The sequence below is a fragment of the Urocitellus parryii genome, chromosome 10 (assembly GCF_045843805.1).
Source record: "Urocitellus parryii isolate mUroPar1 chromosome 10, mUroPar1.hap1, whole genome shotgun sequence".
Classification (NCBI taxonomy): domain Eukaryota; kingdom Metazoa; phylum Chordata; class Mammalia; order Rodentia; family Sciuridae; genus Urocitellus; species Urocitellus parryii.
The window spans coordinates 22,119,272-22,142,721 of NC_135540.1; the positions used below are offsets into that span (position 1 = coordinate 22,119,272).

General features: G+C 34.4%; 1 protein-coding gene across 2 annotated transcripts; it reads left to right on the plus strand.

Moving 5' to 3' along the window:
- Positions 1 to 23,450, plus strand: Tmem184c (transmembrane protein 184C). 2 transcript variants are annotated; one of them, XM_077803228.1, is made up of 10 exons: positions 1 to 666; positions 7,120 to 7,250; positions 7,347 to 7,383; positions 8,586 to 8,791; positions 16,919 to 16,993; positions 18,179 to 18,272; positions 20,253 to 20,365; positions 21,719 to 21,818; positions 22,275 to 22,446; positions 22,690 to 23,450. In XM_077803228.1, the coding sequence occupies exons 1-10, from the start codon at positions 448 to 450 to the stop codon at positions 22,953 to 22,955; spliced, it is 1,413 nt and encodes a 470-aa protein (XP_077659354.1). In that variant the 5' UTR covers positions 1 to 447; the 3' UTR covers positions 22,956 to 23,450. The 2 variants fall into 2 exon arrangements, with proteins under 2 accessions (XP_077659354.1, XP_077659355.1); XM_077803229.1 differs by lacking the exons at positions 7,347 to 7,383; positions 8,586 to 8,791.

Genomic DNA, 23,450 nt, shown 5'->3' on the forward strand with positions numbered 1-23,450 from the left:
TTGGCCTTGGGTTCCGCCGGGGGAGGGGCATGTCCCGTGCAAGTGAGTGAGAAAATCCTGGGGCCCTGTCTACCAACAGAGTGGGGCGAAGAGACGCCTGCGAGCGCGGGAGGGAGGAAGCTCGATCCCCAAAGAAAAGAACGAGCAGGCAGAACCCGAGTGTGCGGGGACCCTAGAGACCGGTCCGGTCGGCGCCGCTTTGCTCCGGGCCATGGTGCAGGCGGAGCTCTGGGCGATCCCCAGGTGAGGGCAGCGGCTCCGCCCGGGCTTTCCACCGCGGCAGAACCGGGTAGATGAGGGGTGGGGAAGAAAGGATGCTGCCCGCACTGCTCCGTGGTAGCACCCTCAGCGGCCGAAGTTGCATCAGGAGCAGCAGAAAGCACAACGCCGGCCGAGGAGGCGGCTCGAGCTGTTGGTAAAGTCGCCTAACAGCTCGTTCTCTGTAGTATGCGAGTTAACAAAACAACCACAGAACAGGGCTCCGTATTAAGATCTCCTTTGAGCTTTTTTTCCTCGCTACGCGGATCTGGTTTATGCGAAAACATGCCTTGCACGTGTACCTGGAGGAACTGGAGACAGTGGATTCGACCTTTAGCTGTGGTCATCTACCTGGTGTCCATAGTCGTTGCGGTTCCCCTATGCGTGTGGGAATTACAGAAACTGGAGGTAAGAGGGTCCTGCACTATCGGCCTCAATCCTTTCGTCTACCTAAGGTTGGAGAAAAGACACTTTCCCCCCTTTTCTACCTTAAACACCCAGGTTTGGTATCTGAAAACCATCCCATGTAAATGAGAGCAGTCTTTGGATATAAACCTGCCCGATTTGTTCACTGTTCTTTCAATCATGCTACAGGATATGTTAATGTAGCTTCTTAGAAGAACATCGTTTTGCAAGAATTCATCATTTCCCTGAAAGCAAGGTAATTTTATTCGTAAAGTCTGATCTGTAGTTCAGGTATTGGACTTAACCATCAAATAAACTACCTTGAAAACCATGTATCAGATTTTATTAGCTTTTAATTAGCTTCCTGAATTAAAGGATTCTGGTTGGTTTGACTTTGTGTTTTGTCTTTACTTTTGAAATTAGCTCCTAACCAAAGCAAAAGTTTTGCAAAAAGTCTCTTGTATATTTTTTGATGTCATATTCTTATTGTGACATCAATAAAGTACTACAAACTGGAAACCCCCCAGGTAAATACTTACCTAAGAAATGTGCTTTATTTTCAAATGTATAGTGAACTTTAAATTCTGTGTTAATAAAAATCAGATAGTACCTTTACTAAGAAACACTTATTTTACAGGAGCTATGACAAGACCATGACTATTTTAGGCCCTTTTTTATTTTGGAAACTTTAAAAATAGTTAATGTATTTTATACATTTGTGTTCTGTATGTTCACTATTATATTGTGTTGACTTTCCCATACTGAATGATATAATATTTTGCTATATTAAGTATTTCTCACTTGTTAGATGTTTAGGTTATTTGAATTTGCCTGCCAAAATGCATATACAAAAGTCTTAATACAAATAGTTTTCTTACTTTGAAATATTTCCTTAGTGTATGGTATAGGAACTATTTTTAAGGTTAATGAAAGGTATAACATCTTCCCAGTTTAAGATTTCTTTAGTTGTGGGTTTTTAAGTACCACTAACAGTTAAGAAAAATTCTGATCCCAGAGAACACCCTGAGCCAAGTTCTCAACATCTTACCTAGACTCTTCTGAATACACCATCCAGAATATCAGCTAAAATGTATCACCATAAGTGTGTCCTTTCAGTCACTTGTAGCTCCAGAGCAAAAGCCAGTATTCCTAAGGCCATCAAGACCCATGGTCTGACACTACTCCCTACCTTCGACTTTCTCTCCTCATGTTCTGGGTTTCCACCACACTAGCTTCACTCAACTTGCTGGGCATGCTCCCTCATTAGATCCTTTGCATTCCTTCTTTATAGAATGCCATTTACCCAGAAGTTCTTACTCCTTTATGTCTTTCAGTTCTTTACCAAATGTCACCTGGCTACAAGGTTCTTCTCAACTTTTTGTATTTCCTTCCTTGCTTTATTTTTCTTTATAAGATTTCCCATCTACTACAATATATATTAAGCTTAGTTTTATCTTCCTCCTCCTGCTCAGATGACTGACACTCAGTAAATGATTGAGTCTCAGTGATGAATCAAGTTTTGTCTACTATAGGGCGAGAAATATAAAAACATGGCAACCTGCCTTCCTTGAACTTAGTGGTGAAGAGAAATGCAGCCACCAAAATAATAATAGTAGTAATAATAATAATAACAATAAGATACTATGGAAGAAATTAAAAAAGATTTTGAGAAATAAATAGGGAGGGCAGGGTTAATGCACCACTTCAAAAGATTGATCTGTCTGCTGTGGAAAATAAAGTGAAGTGAAGCTGGAAAGCTGTTATGGTAGTTGAGAGGTAGTGGGTGCCTGGGATATGATGATTTATGGCCAAAATCAAGATAGCAAAAGTGGAGGAAGAAAGCTGAATTTTAAGTATCCTTGGAAGTGAACAAACAGGTCTGGTAGTAAATTGGATTAGGGAGAAGAGACTCTAAGAGAAAGGGAAGAACCAAAGATGAGTCTGAGGGCTGGGGTTGTGGCTCAGTGGTAGAGCACTTGCCTAGCATGTGTGAGGCACTGGGTTTGATTCTCACACTGCATATAAATAAATGAATAAAATAAAGATCCATCAACATCTAAAAGAAAAAGATGAGTCTGACGTTTGGGGCCTGAGCAACTGAGTAAGTGGTAGTACCAGTTACTGAGATGGAAAAATTGAGATTTTTTTATGAATATTTAGTTTAATGAGAGACATTCAAATGATCGTGTAATATATGCAGTTGAATGTGCAAGTCTAGAGCTCAGACAGGTTTGCACTACAGATATTAATATGGGAATCTGTCTTAATCTACTTAGTCCTTCAGAAGAAAATACCAGCCAGACATGGTGACACACACCTTTAATCCCAGCTACTCAGAAGGCTGAGGCAGGATCACAAGTTCAAGGACCTGTCTAAAAATAAAGAATAAAAAATAAAAAGGACTGGGGATTAGCTCCTGAGTTTAATCCCCAGAATCATGCAAACTTTTTTTAAAATATTATTTAGTTGTCAGTGGACCTTTATTTTATTTATTTATTTATTTATTTATATGTGGTGTTGAGAATCAAACCCAGTGCCTTACACATGCTAGGCAAGCGCTCCACCACTGAGCCACAGCCACAGCCCTGCAAATTTTTTTTTTTAAAGGAAGAGAATCCATAGATCAAGTGGCTGAAACAACAGGAATTTATTTTCTCATAGTTCTCAAACTTTTGGAGTCCAAGATCAGCACACCAGCAGGATTGATATCTGGGTGAAGGCCCTCTACTTGGGTTGGGGATAGCTGCTTTCTTCCTCTATACTCACATGGTACAGAAAAAGCTCTCTGTTGTCTCTTCGTATTATAAGGCCACGAGCCCTATCAGATTGGATTTCCACCCTTATCACCTCATTTAACCTCATAAAGGTCCCATTTCCAAATAACTTGTCATTTGCATTAGGAGTTAGGGTTTTAACATACAAATTTTGGAAGGGACACAGTTCATTCAATAGAGTTGTCAGAATGTAGATAGTATTCAAAACTATGCACTAGATTATAAAGAAGAAATGGCAAAGGACCTAGCACCATCACCTATGGTGGCACACACCTGTAATCCCAGTGACTCAGGAGGCTGAGGCAGGAAAATCACAAGTTTGAGGAGCATCAGCAACTTAGCAAAGTCCTTAGCAGCTTAGTGAGGCCCTGTCTCAAAATTAAAAGGGTTGTGGTAAAGAAACTCTGGGTTCAATCCCCAGTACCAAAAAAGAAAAAGGACTTAGCACCAATTTTAGAAGATATATGAAAAGAATAGGAACTTACAAAGGAGATAAAGCAGCAGCCATTGGGAAAGTGAATGCCAGGAGACTGCTTCAAGAAAGACAGTGAACAATGTCCAAGCTGCGGCAGTGCCCATTGCTCTTCACAAATGGGAAGCTTGTTGGTGATCTTAGTAATGGTCTCAGTGGAGTTTTTTATTATTTTATTTTTATTTTTATTTTATTTTTTGTAGTTGTGCATGGACAGCAGGCCTTTATTCTATTTTTATGTGGTGCTGAGGATCAAACCCATTGCCTCACACATGCTAGGCAAGTGCTCTACCACTGAGCTACAGCCCAGCCCTTCAGTGGAGTTTTAAGGGCCCAAACCAGAAAAGAGTTATTTGAGAAAAGAATATGAGGTGAAAAAGTGGAATCAGGAAAAGAAAATAAACTTTGTTTTTGCTTGTTTGTTTTTGAGAATTTTGACTCTGAGGGGACCTGAGAAACGAATGGCACAATACCTGGAGAAGGAGTGTGTGATTTAGAAAAGGTTTATATTTCTTTGAGGTTAGAGATGCTCACTGAACCATGTCCCCATGATTTAATGCTAGCTGTAATTTTATTCAGTTCTCTTAAAAACCCCGAAAGAAGGTATCCTCATTTTATAGCTGTGAAAACTGAAACAAATAAGTAGCTGAATTGACATTGTACTCAGGGTTTTATATATGATATCCTATCCTTTTCATCTTTTCTCACTAAATAAGTTTATGTATCTGAAATTCTTAATACTATGCCCAGAAAATAGTAGGTGCTCAATAAGCTCTAGTTGCTCTAGTTACAACTATGATTTTTTTAACATATTGGTGTCATTATTGCATTGAAACAACAATTCTTTTTCTTGTGCAGTAGCAGCTTATGGAAGTAAACTCTCAAATTGAACAACTAAAGCAACATTACAGGTATCTGTTTGAGCACTAGATATACTTTGACTTATGTTTAAGGACATTTTGTGTGAAAAATACATGTCTTTAAACTCCAGAATCAAAAAGCTCACACTGTGAAAAGCCAGTGGGAGCTGAGACTCTAAAAACCAGGAGGTTCATGTAGCTCATCCCATGCCCATATTGAGGCACACACTCATTTATTGGAATGGCAGGAGAACCATCTGCACCATTTACACTATTTCCTGCACTCTTTGGCCAAGTATGTGTAATGGTAGTCAAATAAATTAGATGCATACATGATGACACATGCTCTGTAGACTTTTTTCCTTGTCCTGCTCATCCTTATGCTCCTGAGAGCTACTCTTTTTCAGTTCTGTTCTGTTCTATTCCTTTCAGAAGGATTAGGCCCAGAAAGCACTCGCCTCTATTTGTCTTTACTCTGTTTTGAAGCATTTGGCCAAGGGAAAATTAACTTACTCCTGGAGGCTTACTTTTAATGTTTTTTTTCTTTCTTTCTTTCTTCTTTCCTCAAATGACCTTAGGAAAAAATCTACTCTAGGGGCTGGGGTTGTGGTTCAGTGGCAGAGCACTTGCCTTGCACAAGTGAGGTACTAAGTTTGATCCTCAGCACCACATAAAAATAAACAAACAAAGATATTGTGTCCATCTGTAACTAAAAAATTAACAAATATTTTTTTTAAAAATCTACTTCTCCTTATTTTGTGAGTCAAAACAGCAAAACAACAACTCATGACTGCAAAGTTAAAGGATATTGTTAATGGTATTTTCATATCAGTGTGTCTCAAATTTGAACAGATTATTTAGATAAATATAAATTTAAAATAAATGTAGTGATTATATTGATTTCTACAGATACTAATATTGACTTATTCTATGGTTAATGTTGCTTAAATATGCACACACATAAAATAGGTTAAATTATTTATGCATGACATAAAAATCAAACCAACTATAAACCAATAATTCAAATTAATGACATTAATGTGGACAAATGTTTTTCTAAAGCTAAATTATCACTTGCACAGTCAAAATGATACTCTGATGCAGAATTTTTAAAATTTGCATGACTGTACTATAATCAGTCAGTTCTCTAGTCATTTGTTTTATGATTGTTTGAAAAAAGAACTTTCTTCCTTCCAGCATACTGTGAGGATGGTTGGCCTTCATTAGCCACAAGCACTTCGTTCTCCTTTAAGTCTACTTTTTGGCACTAAGACAATCACAAAAATAAACATGGACATAAAAACTATTTGGTGATATTGTTCTTAAATATTACCTTGTAATAGAGAAACTCTAGGAGATGTTTGATATTATTTTCTTAGATCATCATTAAAATGAATACTCAATTTTTTAAAAAATGAATATTTAATTTTACTCTATATATCTGCATTTCAAGTTTTCTACACATTTTAATTTAGAAACTCATTGTTGTAAAAATATACTTGTACTCCATATTTTTGTTTTCTACCACTTTAATCTTTGTCTCCTAAAGGGGGAAAAGAATCTCGTTTAAAACAATGAAACTGAAAGTTGTGGGCTTCAATTCTATTTTAATTGTTAACTACAGAAACCCCTGAACTATCAAAAATAGCTGAATATCTTTTTCCTTAAGATTAAAATAAAACAAAAAAGGATTCACTCTCTTTGAGGCCAGATTACAAGTTAGTGTAATATTCATGCCTAGTGCTGCCCAAATAGAACAGGGGTACAAATAAGGGTGTTTTTGCCAGCAGGTAGATTTTATTTCAATCCCAAGTATAATGTTAGAAATTGAACTTTTTGGAGATAATATATTGATCAAATGTTTTCCTAAAAAAGATATTAAAGTTTTAAAGAATGATAATATCCTGAATAGACAGTGTTGTATATAAGAGAAGTGATACATATTAACACAATTTTTTGGCAGTAATCAATTTAAGAAGATTAATACGGATAATATATGTAAAGAATTCAGCAAAATATCTGACAGCACTCAACAAATGTGCACTGCTGTTTTCATACATATGAGTTTACTATATGTTGTTGGTGAAGTGTTGGTAGATTTTTACCTTTGTATGTACAAAAGGAAAGAAATAAGTAAAAAAAAATTTTTAGATTTGACTTGCAGAAAAATTAAACTTCTGCATAACTCCAAACACAATAATAATCCGATATAAAAGGCAAATAATAAGCAGGAGGTGGGGAATGATATGCTGTTGATAATCAATTGAAAATTTAAGAAATAAAAGTATTTTATTGAGCACTTTAGTTTTCATATTAGAATCCATACTAACGTTTTCTTTTGTTCCTTAAGGTTGGAATACACACCAAGGCTTGGTTTATTGCTGGAATCTTTTTGCTGTTGACCATACCTATATCGCTGTGGGTGATACTGCAACACCTAGTGCATTATACACAACCTGAACTACAAAAACCAATAATAAGGTCAATCCTAATATATTTTGATTCTACTTGTGTTGTGTTTATTTATTTCATAATATGACATAAATGTTTTTAATTTATGTTTTGCTTTCCAAATAGGATTCTTTGGATGGTACCCATATACAGTTTAGATAGTGTAAGTATATTTCATTTTATTTCATTAAGAACTCTTTTGATGATGTTAACTATACTTATTACAGAGTGCTTCAGGAAATGAAAATACATTATTGACAAGGAAGAGTTAAATTAATAAGTGAAAAGGTTTACTTGTTTTTAATGACAAAAAAAATAAAATATGAAAATATGAATCTTTTAAATTTTTCAAAATCTATTTTCTTAATCTTTTAAAATATCAGATTAGTAGCCCTTACTCTTTTAAAGAATATGATACTTTAAATTTTAGTCATACCTCAGTTTCCACAAACCATTGGTTCTGGGAGCCCACACACACAGATTCCAAATCTGCTGATGCTCAAGTCTCTTCTATAAAATAGCTAGTGTTTTTTGTTTGTGTCAGTATTTTGTGGGGTGAGGGTCATACTGGAGATTGAACCTGGGGCACTTTACCACTGAGCAACATCCCATCCTTTTTTTTTTTTTTTTTAATTTTGGATCAGAATCCCAAAATAATTAATTTCTTTTCTAGGTAAATATTTGATCAATATTTTATCCACTAAATAAGGTGGTTTTAAGTTGCTGAGGCTGGCTACCAACTTTCAATCCTCCTACCTCAGACTCCCAAGTCATTGAGATTAGAGGCATGTGTCACTGTGCCCAGCTTTTTCAGATATTTTTGAGCCATGATCGGTTGAACCTGCAGGTGCTGATTCTGTAGATATGGTTCACTATTAGGCTTTTTTACTTACATCTTTTATTTGGACCAAAAAAATAAATAGACTTTCCCCAGGGGTAGATAGGATTCCTGCTCTAATATTATTAGATGGTTAAAAAAAAGTCTTTAGCAGCATTTCCTGTGATCATGTTAAGAAACATTTCAGATTACATCTGAGAACTCAAGTAATTTAGTTTCTCTCCTCATGTTTATTATTTACTGCAAACACTTTTTATTTATATCTAAGTTGCCTATTACTTGTAAAATGTGTTTCACAGGACTGGGGATGTAGCTCAGTTGTAGAACATGCACAATGCCCTGCATTCAATTCCTATCACACAAAAATAATAATTCATTTCAGTTTGTCTGGTAGCCATCATAATGATAAGTTTTAGAGAGTGTAATTTAAGTATGTGAAATCTGAAGTTTCAAAACTAGCTTATTGAAGCGGTAATTCATGTTTTTCTAAGCTGCAGCTGTGTTTTTAATTCTGTGTTTTTTCATAGTGGATAGCTTTAAAATATCCCAGCATTGCAATATATGTGGATACCTGCAGAGAATGCTATGAAGCTTATGTCATTTACAACTTTATGGGATTCCTTACTAATTATTTAACTAACCGATATCCAAATCTGGTATTAATCCTTGAAGCCAAAGATCAGCAGAAACATTTTCCACCTTTATGTTGCTGTCCACCATGGCCTATGGGAGAGTAAGTATGTTCAGCTTTTAATTCTTTACTGTTTTGGTTGTTTTAAGCAGTTTTTAAGTACCAGTCAATTCTCTGGAAGGCATTGTGTTAAGAACAAGGCAAAATAAATAAATAAGATAGAGTCTGTGCCCTGAAAAGCTCAACAGTGTATTGCAGGAGGAAACCTTAGAAATCATTGAATCACCCACCATTCTTTCACAATTGGGAACCAAGCTCTGCAGATCTTGTATAGGATCACACAACTAATTAAAAGACTTGGTGACAAGGTAGTCCAGATTGGAAAACAGTGTATGATATGAAATAGGGGAAACAAATAACAATGTTTATTCTAGCGACATGGTAGTTCACCTTATTCCTGTAGGATGTAAAGGAAGAATAAAGCATATATCATTTACAGTTTGCATTTTGAAAAGGTGAGATTAAGATTGTATATATTAACCAGGCATGGTGGCATACGCCTGTAATCCCAGAGGTTTGGGAGACTAAGGCAGGAGTCTTGAAAGATATGGAGATTCTTGCTAAAATGAACTCATAGTATTCTTGTTGAAAGCAGGCCAAGGGCTTTTAGATATCAAGAGTAGAGGATGAGAAACTTGATTCAGATATCAGGGTGATCAAATGTCAAGGGTGGGGAAAAATGACTTAATGGGATTCTTTACCTGGACTGACTTAAAGCAAGCCAAGGACAGTGCCAAGGATGAGACCCTAGAATGTTCAAAGGAATTTGTCTCTACTGTGTTCAGTATAAGTTCATCAAATGAGAAGCCATTATAGGATGGTATTCAAAGAACTGTTGTGAATATTTCATTTTCAAAAATTAACTGGTTTGTAGAGACTGAATTAAAATCAGGCAAAGGTATAAACTGAGAGAGATAAGAGATTATAGTAATCCCAAAATGTATTTGAAGACATCATATAGCAGCTTAGCTTTGACCAGGACTCTTCTATTAATAAAATACCTAAAAACAAATAAAAATATAAAGAACCTGAGATGGAGCTCTAGTTGCCTCTTCAAACTGGCTCATAATTGGCAGATGTTCAAACTCACTCCAAAGCTTTTATAAATGATACTACTAGTCAAAATTCTTATACTCCATGCCTGTGCACTTCATTTGTTCTCATTAAATCTCTTTGTGTTGACTTCATTTCTATCTGAGACTTTTGATTTTGACACTTGCTGGTTGAATAATATAACTAATGGTCAGCTGCTCATTCACAATATAATTCAAATTTTATTGCCTTTGAAAGACTTTAAAATGTTTATCAGAATCATACCATGTGTGGTTGGATGTGGTTTTAGTAGTAATAAAACTTTTCATTCTGATAGATATGAATACAGTTTAGATTACTCGTCTCTCGCTAATAGATAAATGGTATTAATATATTTGATAACCAGGCAATTGTTTTTTAGTATTAAACATTCAATATAATGTTTTAGTTTTCAGATTCAAATGCCATGGAAAGTTTGCAGTCAGTAGATGATAACAACAGTCTGCTTTTCATACTCTGATTTCTGCAACATAAATAATGAATGCAGTTAGTTTTCTCTTAATGTATGTTCAATTTTATACAGGTAGTTCATGGAGAGTGGAGAAATAGGGACTCAATACATTTATACTTCTGTAACTCGGACAGATATTTTCGCAAAATCATACTAACCCATCTTATTATTCTTTGTTCTCTCTCTTATTTATAAAATTGGGTTATAGCCCACTAAGTTGAATTTGACACAGTTTGAAAAATATTGCTCTAAGTTTGTACCTTGGCATGTATATATTAGGTCTTTTAGGTTTTATTCAGCTTTGATAGTTAGTGGCAAATTATTTTCTGAAGTGTTATGACTGGGATATGAGGTGTCCCCCCAAAAGCTGATGGGTAAGACAATGCAGGAGTGTTCAGAGGTGAATGATTAGATTATGAGAGCTGTGATCTGAATCAGCCGATTAATCCATTTGGTGGATTAATATTTTGAAGGGACTACTGTACTGGAGGTAATTATAGGCAGGTAGGGGATAGCTAGAGGAGTAGGTCACTGAGGGCATGCCTTGGACTTTATATTTTATCCCTGGCACATCAATCTCCCCCCTCCCCACTTTCTCTCTCCCGCTCCCTCTCTCTGCTTCCTAGCTTTCCTTCATCATGCCCTTCCACCATGATGTTCTGCCTCACCTCAGGCCCAGAGCAATGGCAATGGGGTCAGTTGACCATGGGCTGAACCTCTGAAACCATGAGCCCAAAATAAACTTATTGTCCTCTAAGTAGTCAGGTATTTTGGTCACAGCAGTAAAAAGCTGACTAACACATGAAGTGTGCTTAATTACTGTCCTTCCAACATTATAGAACAGTTTTGATGAATCACATCTGTACCTGCTTTGGGAATTACCCAGACTTCATTATGTTTGCCTATCGTAAGGATGCACAATGCTATACCACTATTGTCTTACTCTGGATTTTCTTGATTAGTAAGCTGGTTGAATATCTTTTCATAGCTTTGTTATTCACTTGTATTTCCAATTCTGAAGAATGCTTCTATTGTCATTTTTTAAATGGGTGTCTGTCTGTATTGTAGAGTAACAGTTTTGTTTTGTTTTGTAATACCTTTATTTTTTATTTTTATGTGGTACTGAGGATTGAACCCAGTGCCTCATGTGTGCTGGGCAAGAGCTTCAGCAGAGCTACAACCCCAGCCCAGGGTTATAGGGGATCTTTAAACATTTTTACCATGCCTTCTTTGATGTGTTAAAAGTATCTTCAGTTTTTTATATACTTTGTCACTTTCATTGTATCTTTTGATAATATTGTGTCTTTTTAATTTTAATGTGCTTGAATTTATCAGAGTTATTTTATAGTTAGTTTTGTCAGGGTCTTATTCTAAAAATCCATCCACATCTCAGGATTAAAAAAGTGTTCTTTTTTAAACACTTCAATTTTTGCTGTTAAGACTTAACAGTTAAATCTATCTTAAGTTTTTTTTTTTTTTTTTTTGTATATATGTTGGGAGGTAGGAAGTAGGAATGCTGTTTCATTTGTTCTATTGGATAACTGCCCTGGCACCATTATCTTCCTTCTTCCTCATTCTGTCATATATCAAGTTTCATAAGTACAGGTCTTTTTTTCCTCATTTAGTAGTTAACTTTTCTATCCCCCTGAGCCAGTTTCATACATTAGTTGTTATTGTCAGTAAAATCTTAAAACCCAAACCCTATTGCTTTGGTTTATTCTTGCATCTTAGATATTTATTTTACAATCAGTTTGTCAAGTTCTTTGAAAGTGCCTGTGTTTGGTTGTCTTTATTAAAATTAAAGTCACTTCTGGGCTGGGGATGTGGCTCAAGCGGTAAGGCGCTCGCCTAGCATGTTCGGAGTGCTGGGTTCGATCCTCAGCACCACATAAAAATAGAATAAAGATGTTGTGTCCACCGAAAAACTGAAAAATAAATATTAAAAAATTCTTTCTCTCTCTCTTAAAAAAAATTAAAGTCACTTCTTAGTACATTGACACCTTTATGATTTTAGAGTCTTCTTATTCATGAACATAGTGTAGCTTTCTATTTATTCAGTGCTTTTATTTTTTTTATTTTTTTAGATGTTGATGAACTTTTATTTTATTCTTTTATTTATATGCAGTGCTGATAATCGAACCCAGTGCCTCACACATGCTAGGCACGTGCTCTACCACTGAGCCACAGCCACAGCCTTATTCAGTGCTTTTAATCTCTCAGTAAAGTCTAATTTTCTCAACAGTCTTGCACATCTCTTGTTGACTTTATAAATACATTTTATTACTATTATAAAGGACATCTTTTTAAAATGTTATTTAACTGCTACCTGTGTGTAGTGTAGAAAAGCAATTGATATTTGCATATTGATATTATGACCAAAAATCTTTTTAAATTTTCTTTGTAGATCTTTTTTAAGTTCTCTGGAAGACAGTCATCTGCTTATTGGATATCTGTCTCCTTTCAGTTCTATAAGTCATATATTCTTTTTCTTCTTACTGTCTTGATATCTCTAGACATTCTTATCTCATTCTTGATTTTAAAGTGAATTCTTATGAAACTTCAAAATTGAATTTAATGTTTCTAAGGGTGTTAAATATTATCTAATGCTTTTTTATACTTACAGAGATAATCAGGTTTTTTCTTTAGTCTGTTAATATAGTGGATTGGAATAATGGTTTTTCTTCTGTTAAAACTCCTTTGTGGGGCTGGGGCTCAGCAGTAGAGCTCTAGCCTAGCATGGGCGAGGCCCTGGGTTCAATCCTCAGCCCCACATCAAGTAAAATAAAGACATTATGTCCACCTACAACTAAATACATATATATATAAATTAAAAAAAAAAAAGAAAAACTCCTTTGCAGGGACTGGGATTGTGGCTCAGTGGCAGAGCACTTGCCTCGCACATGTGAGGCACTAAGTTCCATCCTCAGCACCACATAAAAATAAACAAACAAAATAAAGATTTTTAAAAACTCGTTTGCAAATTGGTTATGATGTATTGTCTTTTATACATCTTTTATACTAGATTAGGTTTACTAATATTTTGTTTAGAAATTTTATATTTATGTTGATGAATAAGATTCTTTTGCTGATCTTGTGTTACTTTTCATATGCAGTCTATACTGGATGAATAGAAATTATTGACTCTGTTTGTATATCATAAGAAGAGACTGTATACTGTGTCTACAAAAATTGGACCTGAATTTTTCTTTGTGAGAAGACAATTATAGAACTTTAGGCTGCCTGTTGTTTCTGGAATCATTTTTTAGAAAATTGTAGTTTTAGGGAATTAGGCAGAACAGAAAGTTTTAAAATATAGGAATGTCTGTTAGTTTATATCTTCTTAATCGTTGGATTTGTCTCCTCTTAATTGCTTGGATTTGTCATTATGACCCTCCTTCCATTTCTAATAGGAACTATATTCATACATTTTCTTGCTCAGTCTTGCCAGAAGTTTGCCTATGTCTTACTATTTTCAAAACTGACTTTTGGCTTTGTTCATTCTCACTGTAGTATGCTTGTTTTCAATTTCATTGATATCTGTTTTGTTTTTATTTGCTTTCTGCCATTTCCTTTCATTTATTATGTTTATTTCCTAACATGTTAGATTGTTAGCTCATTAATTCACAGCCTTTAATACTGCAAATGACTTCAATTTTCCCCCAAGTAGTATATTTACTGAATCCCATGGTTTTGTTATTTAATATATTCATTATGTTTCAGTTTAAGGTTTTCAAATTTTCATTGAGATTTCTTCTTTTCTTGATATTTTGGAGTTTTTAACTTTCCAAACATGAGCTTTTTGCTTTGGCTTACTCTTTTATTTATTTTCACTGCAGTCAGAAAATATACTATGAGACAGTCTTTGGAACTCATTAAGATTTGTTTCATGGTTTCTAGTTCATAATCAGTATTCATAAAGGTTACCCTCTGTGTTTGAACATGATGTATATGCTATTAGTGGATGCTGTGTTATACCTAGATGTTCATGAAGTCAATTTTGTTTTTCAGTGTTTCTGTCTCTGCTGATTTTTGTTTCTTTTTCTATCAAGTACCAAAAGTGATGCTTAAATTCTTTTGCTGATAATGAATTTTTCAATATCTTCTTGTACTTCTCAATTTTTACTTTCTATATTTTGGTGGTTTTTTTTAAAAAAATATCTTTATTTTTAAATAATATATATTTTTTAAATGTGGTGCTGAGAATCGAACCCAGTGCTTCACACATGCTAGGCAAGCGCTCTACCACTGAGTCATAATCCCAGCCCTTGGTGATGTTTTAGTAGGTCCATGCATGTTTGACATTACTTTAACCCATGAATTTAACTTCTAACATTTATGCCTTAACTTTTTACATTTTAATAGTCTTTCTGGGGCTTTTTGGTTGTTTTGTTATTGTTGTTTTTTGTTTTGTCTTAAAGTCATTTTTGTCTATTACTAGGCTTCCCAACTTTCCTTTGTTTAATATTAGCTGGACATATTAGTTACACCCCTTCCATGTACTAATGATTTAGAATTCTAGTTTCTTTTAAAAAAAAAAAAAAAAGTTCCACAGGGGCTTTTAATTCTAATCTTCAAACATCACTTAATCAAGTTAGGGAATTTAGGCCTTTGTGATTACTTATAGGTTCATTTATTATAGGTTCATTTATATCTTGCTATCTTTTTGTTTTCCATTTTTTTTACTTTTATTTCTTTCCCTTTTCCATTGATTATATTTTTTTAAATAAACTTTGTTTTGTAATAATTTTAGACTTACAGAAAAGTTGCAAAGACAGGGCAGAGATTTCCCATATATCCTCATCTATCTTCCCCAATATTACATAATCATGGTTCATTTATTATATGTTCTTCAAGAGACAGGTCTAATAGAATATATAGTGCTGTAGTCCCTTGTATCTTTGAAGGATTGGTCCCAGAACCCATACCAAAATCTGTGGTGCTCAAGTCTCTTATATAAAATGGCATAATATTTGCATATATACGGGAAGTCACTGGTTAGGTCCTGGCGTCCAAAGGCCAGGGATCCTAGAGTTCAATGTCCATGGACAAAATAAAAAGTTATCCCAGCTTTAAGGGAGAGAGAAACACTGGTACAGTACTCTTTAAGTACAGGATCTGTTCAGATTTCCCAAGTTTTTCCACTAATGTCCTTTTCTTTCCTAGTTTCCAATTCAGGAATCCAATTGACTTTAGCCTCTTTTTCAAAGTATTTTTTTCATTTACTATTTTGAGATAGTATAACAAATATCTGTATTACACCATCTGCATTTAACAAATGTTATTTAACAAATGTTATTATAAGTTCACAATTGTTATTTGCAGTTATAAAATAATCTTGAAAACCAAAAGCTTTTTCATAACTCATTAAGTGGCAAAGCTCTATTTATAATCTTTGACTATTTATAATTTTAGTCTTATGATTGTACCCATCATGAAATGTTCATTTTTGTGGCAGTTGTAGCTATTTGTTTCATTCCTGGTGCTACTACATCCCACTGATAGTCTTTTGTTGTTATTTTTCTCATTCTGGTTTTGTTTGGTTTTCCTTCAGGGCTGATTTAGAAATTACATTTTCTATTTCTAGTCTTTCTACTACTGATTAAAAGTCTCAATTTTACCATGGCTACTTAAAATCTAACTTTAAATTAGGCATCATTTTGGGGATAACTTTTTAAAGTCCTCGTAGTGTGCAGTGTGGACTTTGTTTTAAACAGTGATACTTCCTGTAATAATATTTTAAACCAAACTTGTTGGAAAGAAACCAAATCCTAAGTATCCCTTAAGGATAAATAATTTTCTAAACATGCATTCACATACGCTGATGTGCTTGAACACACATCCATAATCCGTTAGTTTTTTTCCTAGACAAAAAGGGACTGTGTTAGCTAGCTGTCACTGTCAAAATACCTGAGATAATCAATTTTTTTTTCTTGTGCTGGGGATTGAACCCAGGGCCTTGTGCATGCAAGTCAAGCACTCTACCGACTGAGCTATATCCCCAGCCCCATGAAATAATCAGTTTAATAAGGAAAGGGTTTATTTTGGCTCGTGGTTTCAGAGGTTTCAGTTCAGGGTTACTTGGCCATGTTCCTGTGGTCCTGGGACAGCAGCACAGTATATCATCATAGGAGCACAAGGTAGAGGAGGCCTATTTACCTAGTGGCAACCGGAAAATAGAAAAAGGAAGAGACTGGGGTTCTAACATCTTCTTTAAGGATATCTCACAAATGACCTAATTTCCTTCCATCAGGCCCCGCATCCTAAAGTTTCCACCATCTCCCAGGCTGCCACCAGCTGGAGACCAACCTTCAACACATGGGCCTTTGGGGGACTTTCAGATCCAAACTATAGCAGGGACCCACTTCTATTCCTTTGTTATTTTGCACTATTCTGGAATTTGAGACTGTACAGAAAAGGGGATTTTTCAGAAGACAATGTTTTGTCTAATAATTTCAGAAATTATAATAATTCAGAGATAATTTGCTGCCATCTAGGATGACGAAATTGGAGGAATTAAAAATAAATATGTTGTCATTTATCAAATCCATTTTAATTTGTAGGCTTTGAGGATGTTCTGATAGTATTTAAATGAGTAGTTGAAATACTAAGGTCATTTTCTTTTTCAGAGTATTGCTATTTAGGTGCAAACTGGGTGTACTGCAGTACACAGTTGTCAGACCATTCACCACCATCGTTGCTTTGTAAGTACACAGATTTTACATTTACAAACATGCTTTTTTTTTTAATCCTGTACTTTTATGTGGAAAAAACTAAATAGAAAAACAGAATATTAATTTACCCTATTTTTAAAAGAATTTGACCTTTGTTTGTTTCTTTTATTTATTTGTTCTTACATGGTGCCAATGATCAAACTCAGTGCCTCACCTATGCTACAAGCGCTCTACCACCAAGTTACAACCCCAGCCCTTTACATTTTAGTGATACAAATCTAGTCTGCTTTAAAAATCACAAATTAGAAAAACCCTACTCTGTTAAATAATGTGACCATTTATAGGCACTCACCATAGGATTTACATCTTCTAGAGCATACTATAAACCTCTTTGAAAAACGTACTTCCTTTTCAATATTAATGTTCACACAGCTTTACAGAAACTGATGCATCAAGTTAAAGCATGCTTCGGGGCTGGGGCTGGGGCTGGGGCTGGGGCTGGGGCTGGGGCTGAGTGGTAGAGCGCTTGCCTAGCATACGAAAGGCACTGGGTTCGATCCTCAGCACCACATAAAAATAAAATAATACTAAAATAAAGATACTGTGCCCACCTATAACTAAAAAATATTTTTAAGAAAAAGTTAAAGTATGCTACTTTAGGCAATTACACGAATTTGCTTCCTACGTAGTTAATTTACAGTATATTGGGATCACCATCTTCCAAAAATAAATCATATTTTTCTTTAGAACTTGAGGTAAAAATGAAGTACTATTTGCTACCTAGCAAAACTATCCCATATATATCTAATAATGTAAAGCAGGTATGTTTTATCTCCTAGTCCTCATATTCTACATAATCACAAAGAAAAGATGGAAAGACAGACTGGTGAAAGAAAAAGTCAATTCTTTATTCTGCCTTTGAGCTAGGAATTATTTAGCCAACTAACACTAGTTTATTTAATGATTATTCTTCCTAGTTCAATGTATGGGTCTTATTTTGTATTTCCTACAATTTGGTGGAATTAATCATATGGTAACATTTCTAGAAAAACATTTTTCTTTTCATTTTTCAACCAATTCTGTGACCAAAGTCAAGTAATGATTTAGAGGATAATTCAAATAAACTGACTTCTGTATTTAAGTATTTCTATCATTGTACCTTAAAATACATGTTGATGTAATCATGAAGTTGTCACATTTTTATCATTTTATTAGAATCTGTGAGCTGCTTGGTATATATGATGAAGGAAACTTCAGCTTTTCAAATGCATGGACTTATTTGGTTATAATAAATAACATGTCACAATTGGTAAGTAAATACTCATTTTCTTAATTCTACTAAATTAGTCTATATATAATTAAATTTTGGCACAATTTCTTTTTGGAAAAAAGCTTAATTGCTTCCTTTTAATCATTAAAATTAATTTATACCAAAAAAATACTTGAAATTCAATGTAAAGATATCTTTGTTAATTATTTGGAGACTTGTACCATAGCCTCTTGATCATGATTATTCATTTATCTCTGATTCTCATTGCATAGCTATGTGGGTATGTCATAAACAAAAGTATGAGACTCCCTTAGTAAGTAAAACAAAGTGCACAAACACGTATACCAGGCTTATTTCAGTGAGAGAAAATGTCTGATGTTATATGACAGTAGAAGGTTTAATTTAAAACAGGATATAAAATTCTCTGACATCGTGTATTTGGAATTAAAGGAAATAAAGACTGCTAAGTTTTAAAAATGGATGATGTTCCAGAAATACTGTACAGACATATCTGTCTTGTCCTGTGAGCTTAAAATGTGCATTTTATTTAAAATCTTTTGTTAATGCTGTCAGCAAAGAAATTTAGATGCAGTGGATGCACATATGATATTAGATCTATAGAATAAAAATTAAATGTCTGTGTGTCCAGAGCTTCCTGACATGTTCTTCTTTGTAACCACTAATTGGAAATCTTTTTCTGGGAATCTATTATAAAGAAATGGTCAGAAGTATTTTGGCTTTTAGTATGAAAGCCTATTAGAGCATGGCTACAAACAATCCAAAGCCTGGTGTAAGAACAGATTAAATATATTATGGTCTTTCCATTGTACAAACTAGTATGCAGTAATGAAAAATAATCCTTATAAAACAGGAGAAGTTACATAGTAAAGTGAAAAGATAATGCTAGGCAACACAATTTTATATTTAGTTTATGACAAGTATTTAATAACCAGCCTATAGCTAGGGGTATAGCTCAGTGATAGAGAACTTACCTAGTATTTGCTAGACCTTGCCCTGAGTTTGATCCCCAACATTGGATATTAAAAAAATAAAAATTAGATGTACAAAGAAATGGTTGGATGATAGGAGTCTGAGTAACTTTTATCCTTCCTTTACTACTTTCATGTTCTAAAATATTTAAAATCCGCATTTTTTAATTCAACAGGAAAAAGTAAAATTGTAATTAATGTATTTTTTATTTGTTCTAATTAGTTATACATGACAGCAGAGTGCACTTTGACACATCATACATAAATGGAGTATAACTTCTCATTCAACTGGTTGTATATGACTTAGAGTTACACAAATATCTGATTCATTCTACTATCATTCCTACCTCCATAAAAGTAAAATGTTTAAGAAAAGTTCATTGCTACTCCAATACTATACTAAGTTATTATAACTGAGTTCTAAAATAAATCTTGAACATTTATTATTTTAAAAAGTAAATTTGACTGGACTAGCATACTGCCTGCAAGAAAAATTGTTTCTGATTATTTATTTTCAGATTTTGTAGTCACAATTTTATTGAAACTGCATTTATTTAATGTGTGCCTTATTTTATAAAGTACGTACTATGTTACATAAGTCATTACAAGGGGATGGGGATATAGCTTAGTGGTAGAGCTCTTGCCTAATATGTAAGGCCCTGGGTTAAATCCCCAGCATTACAAAAACAAAACAAAGAAATTACAGATTGTTTTTTATTTTGGCTGACCAAGAACCTTTTCTTCCATTCACAATAGGCATTTGTTTATTGTTCTTTGTAACAGACACCCAGTAAGTGAATACTTAAAAACATCCTCAGAGAGACATTATAGATCTCTTTTGAGAAATTTCATGTAGTGTAGGTTCCTCAACATCAATTGTTCAAAGCCTATTGTGAATCTAAAACTAGAATAAGTCTAGAAAACTTTGCCTAAAACATTACTCTTTTCTAGGTCTCTGGTTTATACTGTGAATGTTTCCTTACTATAGTTTTTCTTACTGAGGAAGCTTAAATGCTGATCTTATTTCTAGTTTGCCATGTATTGTCTCCTGCTGTTTTATAAAGTACTAAAGGAAGAACTGAGTCCTATCCAACCTGTTGGCAAATTTCTTTGTGTAAAGCTGGTGGTTTTTGTTTCTTTTTGGTAAGTGTTGCTTTCTCTTAAATGTTCTCATTTTTTTAAAGGGCAATAAAACTGTCAATTAGGGAGGATTTTTAAAATAGTGTTCATGCAAATAAATTAGAAAATGTCTTTATTCACCTTACAGAAGTTCATCCCTTAACCCTTCTAGGAGTTTCATACAGAAATAAAATACCAGGCAAAACTATACATGATTTGTTTAGTAAAATGGTGGGAAATAGGGTCCTAAAAACAAATACACTAAATAGAAACAATACAAAAAGGAAAAAAAATCCATAAAATTCCACTGCTAAAAATAATAAGCCTTTTGATGCATATGTAGTATATAAAACTCCACAGAAATAGTTTGATACTGTAAAACCTTGTGGAACTCAATAGTATGGTCATTGTTTTTTCTTTTGTCAGTAAAGAAAAATATAATTATCATTGTTGCTTGGGTTATTTATTTTTGCTTAGTATTCTATCGTGTAGGTAAAACTTGTTAGCCTTTTATTTAGATTGTCCCTAACTTTTTTCACCATTATAAGCAGTACTGAATATTCTTGTGTGTAAATCCCTGAAAGCTTGTCTCATTTTGCTGCTGAAATTACCTGGGGCGTTATCTCTAGATGTCCTTGAAGTGCTCAGCATGACTCCCTAATTTAAAGTCAGACCCCTTCTGAGTTTGTTTCTGGCTCTAATCCTTCATACAAGACTAGCTTCAAAATTATTGCTTTAGCCAGGCATGCTATATTACACACCTGTAATCCCAGCAACTTGGGAGGCTGGCAGGAGGATCACAAATTTGAAGTGGGGCTTAACAATTTAGCTATAGACTCTAAGCAATGTAGTAAGACCCTGTGTCAAAATAAAATATAAAAAGACCTGGAGATGTAGCTCAGTGGTTAAGCTCTCCTGGGTTCAATCCCCAGTACCAAGAAAGAAAAAACAATTACTATTTTTATGAATAACTTAAATAATTCATACATGTGCAAACATTTGAGTGTCTGCTTGTCCTTTATTTCATCTTAAGTGCCTATTTTACAAGGTGTTAGGCACTGTCTATGTATAGAAAGGACTTAAAATCTAATTATTCATATGTACTTTCAAAACAAAAAAAAAATATGTAAACCAAGTACTAAAGTTCTGAGAATACGTAACACAAATTCATCAGATGAAACTAATTGAAGAGTAATTCTGTAAAGGAAACAAGTATATATTTAAAATAGTTTATTGAGGAATATATTATATGTGCAGATAAGGGGTGGTGGTCCACAGGTTGCACTGGGATTTTAACTTTTAAATGGCATATTTTTAAAACAACTGCTCGTTTTATGCTTGATGTAGATTTGGCGTTTACCTTTTCCTAACATATAGGCAAGCAGTAGTTATTGCTTTGTTGGTAAAAGTTGGCGTTATTTCTGAAAAACATACATGGGAATGGCAAACTGTAGAAGCCGTGGCCACAGGACTCCAGGTAAGTAGTGCTTCATCTCTGAACCCAATAGAACTTCACTATTTATTTGTTAAGCATTTTTATATATAATCTCACATAACACTACCACACACAGGCTATGGGGCCATGACTATTATCTTCACTCGACAAGTGAGGAAACAGGGAAACCCTGGAGAAAATAGCTGTAATTACTGATTTGTAACAGAACCAGGAATAAACCTGGTTTTTGATCCTTCTAGTCCATTTCTTTCTGCAGTTTCCCTCTTAGTCCTTGGGTGGTGGATTGAGAATACAATGTACTTTTGAGAAATATTTGTCTGAGGTAGTATTTTTTGAAAAATGGACAAATGTATATAATCTGGGGGGAAAATTTTTTGATACTTAACATACTTTTCAAAAGTACTTGGAGCAAAATAGCAGTTTATAAAACTAAATTAAGTAAAAAGATGGCTAATTTTGTTGCTGCTGCTGTTATAGGACTTTATTATCTGTATTGAGATGTTCCTTGCTGCTATTGCTCATCACTACACATTCTCATATAAACCATATGTCCAAGAAGCAGAAGAGGGCTCATGCTTTGATTCCTTTCTGGCCATGTGGGATGTTTCAGATATCAGAGATGACATTTCTGAACAAGTGAGACATGTTGGTAAGTACCAGCCATTTAATTCTCCTGAAGAAGTAGATTATTGTATTTTTCCTACTTAGGCCATTTACTAGTTATTTAAGAAATGAAAAAAAAGAAAGCCATTTAACACAGTAACAAGGTACAGGCCCTTCAAATTGGGGGGAGAGGAAAAAAAGGGGGTAGTGGAGCTTTTTTTATGATGGTAAGTTTATAATGGTTAAAATACTTTTTGGCTAATGTGAAATCTTTTGTATTACTTTAAAGGACGGACAGTCAGGGGACATCCTAGGAAAAAATTTTTTCCTGAGGATCAAGATCAAAATGAACACACAAGCTTGTTATCATCATCATCACAAGATGCAATTTCTGTTGCCTCTTCTATGCCACCTTCACCCATGGGTCACTACCAAGGGTTTGGACACACTGTGACTCCACAGACTACACCTACTACAGCTAAGATAAATGAGGAAATACTTAAAGATGCTACAGAAGAGAAAAAAGAGGCTTTAGATAAATCCGTGCACTCCTGAACAGTGTGCAAAAGCAAACTGCTACAACCATGTTATTCTATTACCTGGTATCCCTTGGCTCAGGATTTTGTGCTTGGGACAAGCCATAAATGATGGAAAATTTCAACATAAACACAGGGGAAAACCAGGTACAACTACTGGATTTATACATGTTGAGTTTTGTATATCACAAAATAATCAGTCTAAATTTCCTAGACTTAGACTTGATTTCTGAGCATTAGAACATCACATACTCAAATGGTAGAAAATGACTACAGCTAAAATGCTCCTGATGTTACACTGCATTATCAAGAGGATGGACCTAAATGAGGAAAATTTAAAAATCAGTGCTTCCTACTACTGCTGCATGAATATAATGCTCTGGACAGAAAGCATAAATTCAGAAATATGAATTAGTGGAACTTAATCATAATCATGTGCCATATAAGCTTACCTAACAATTATTTCTCTACTTCCCAACTGAATGTCTTTCAATAAAGAAGAGTTTATCATTTA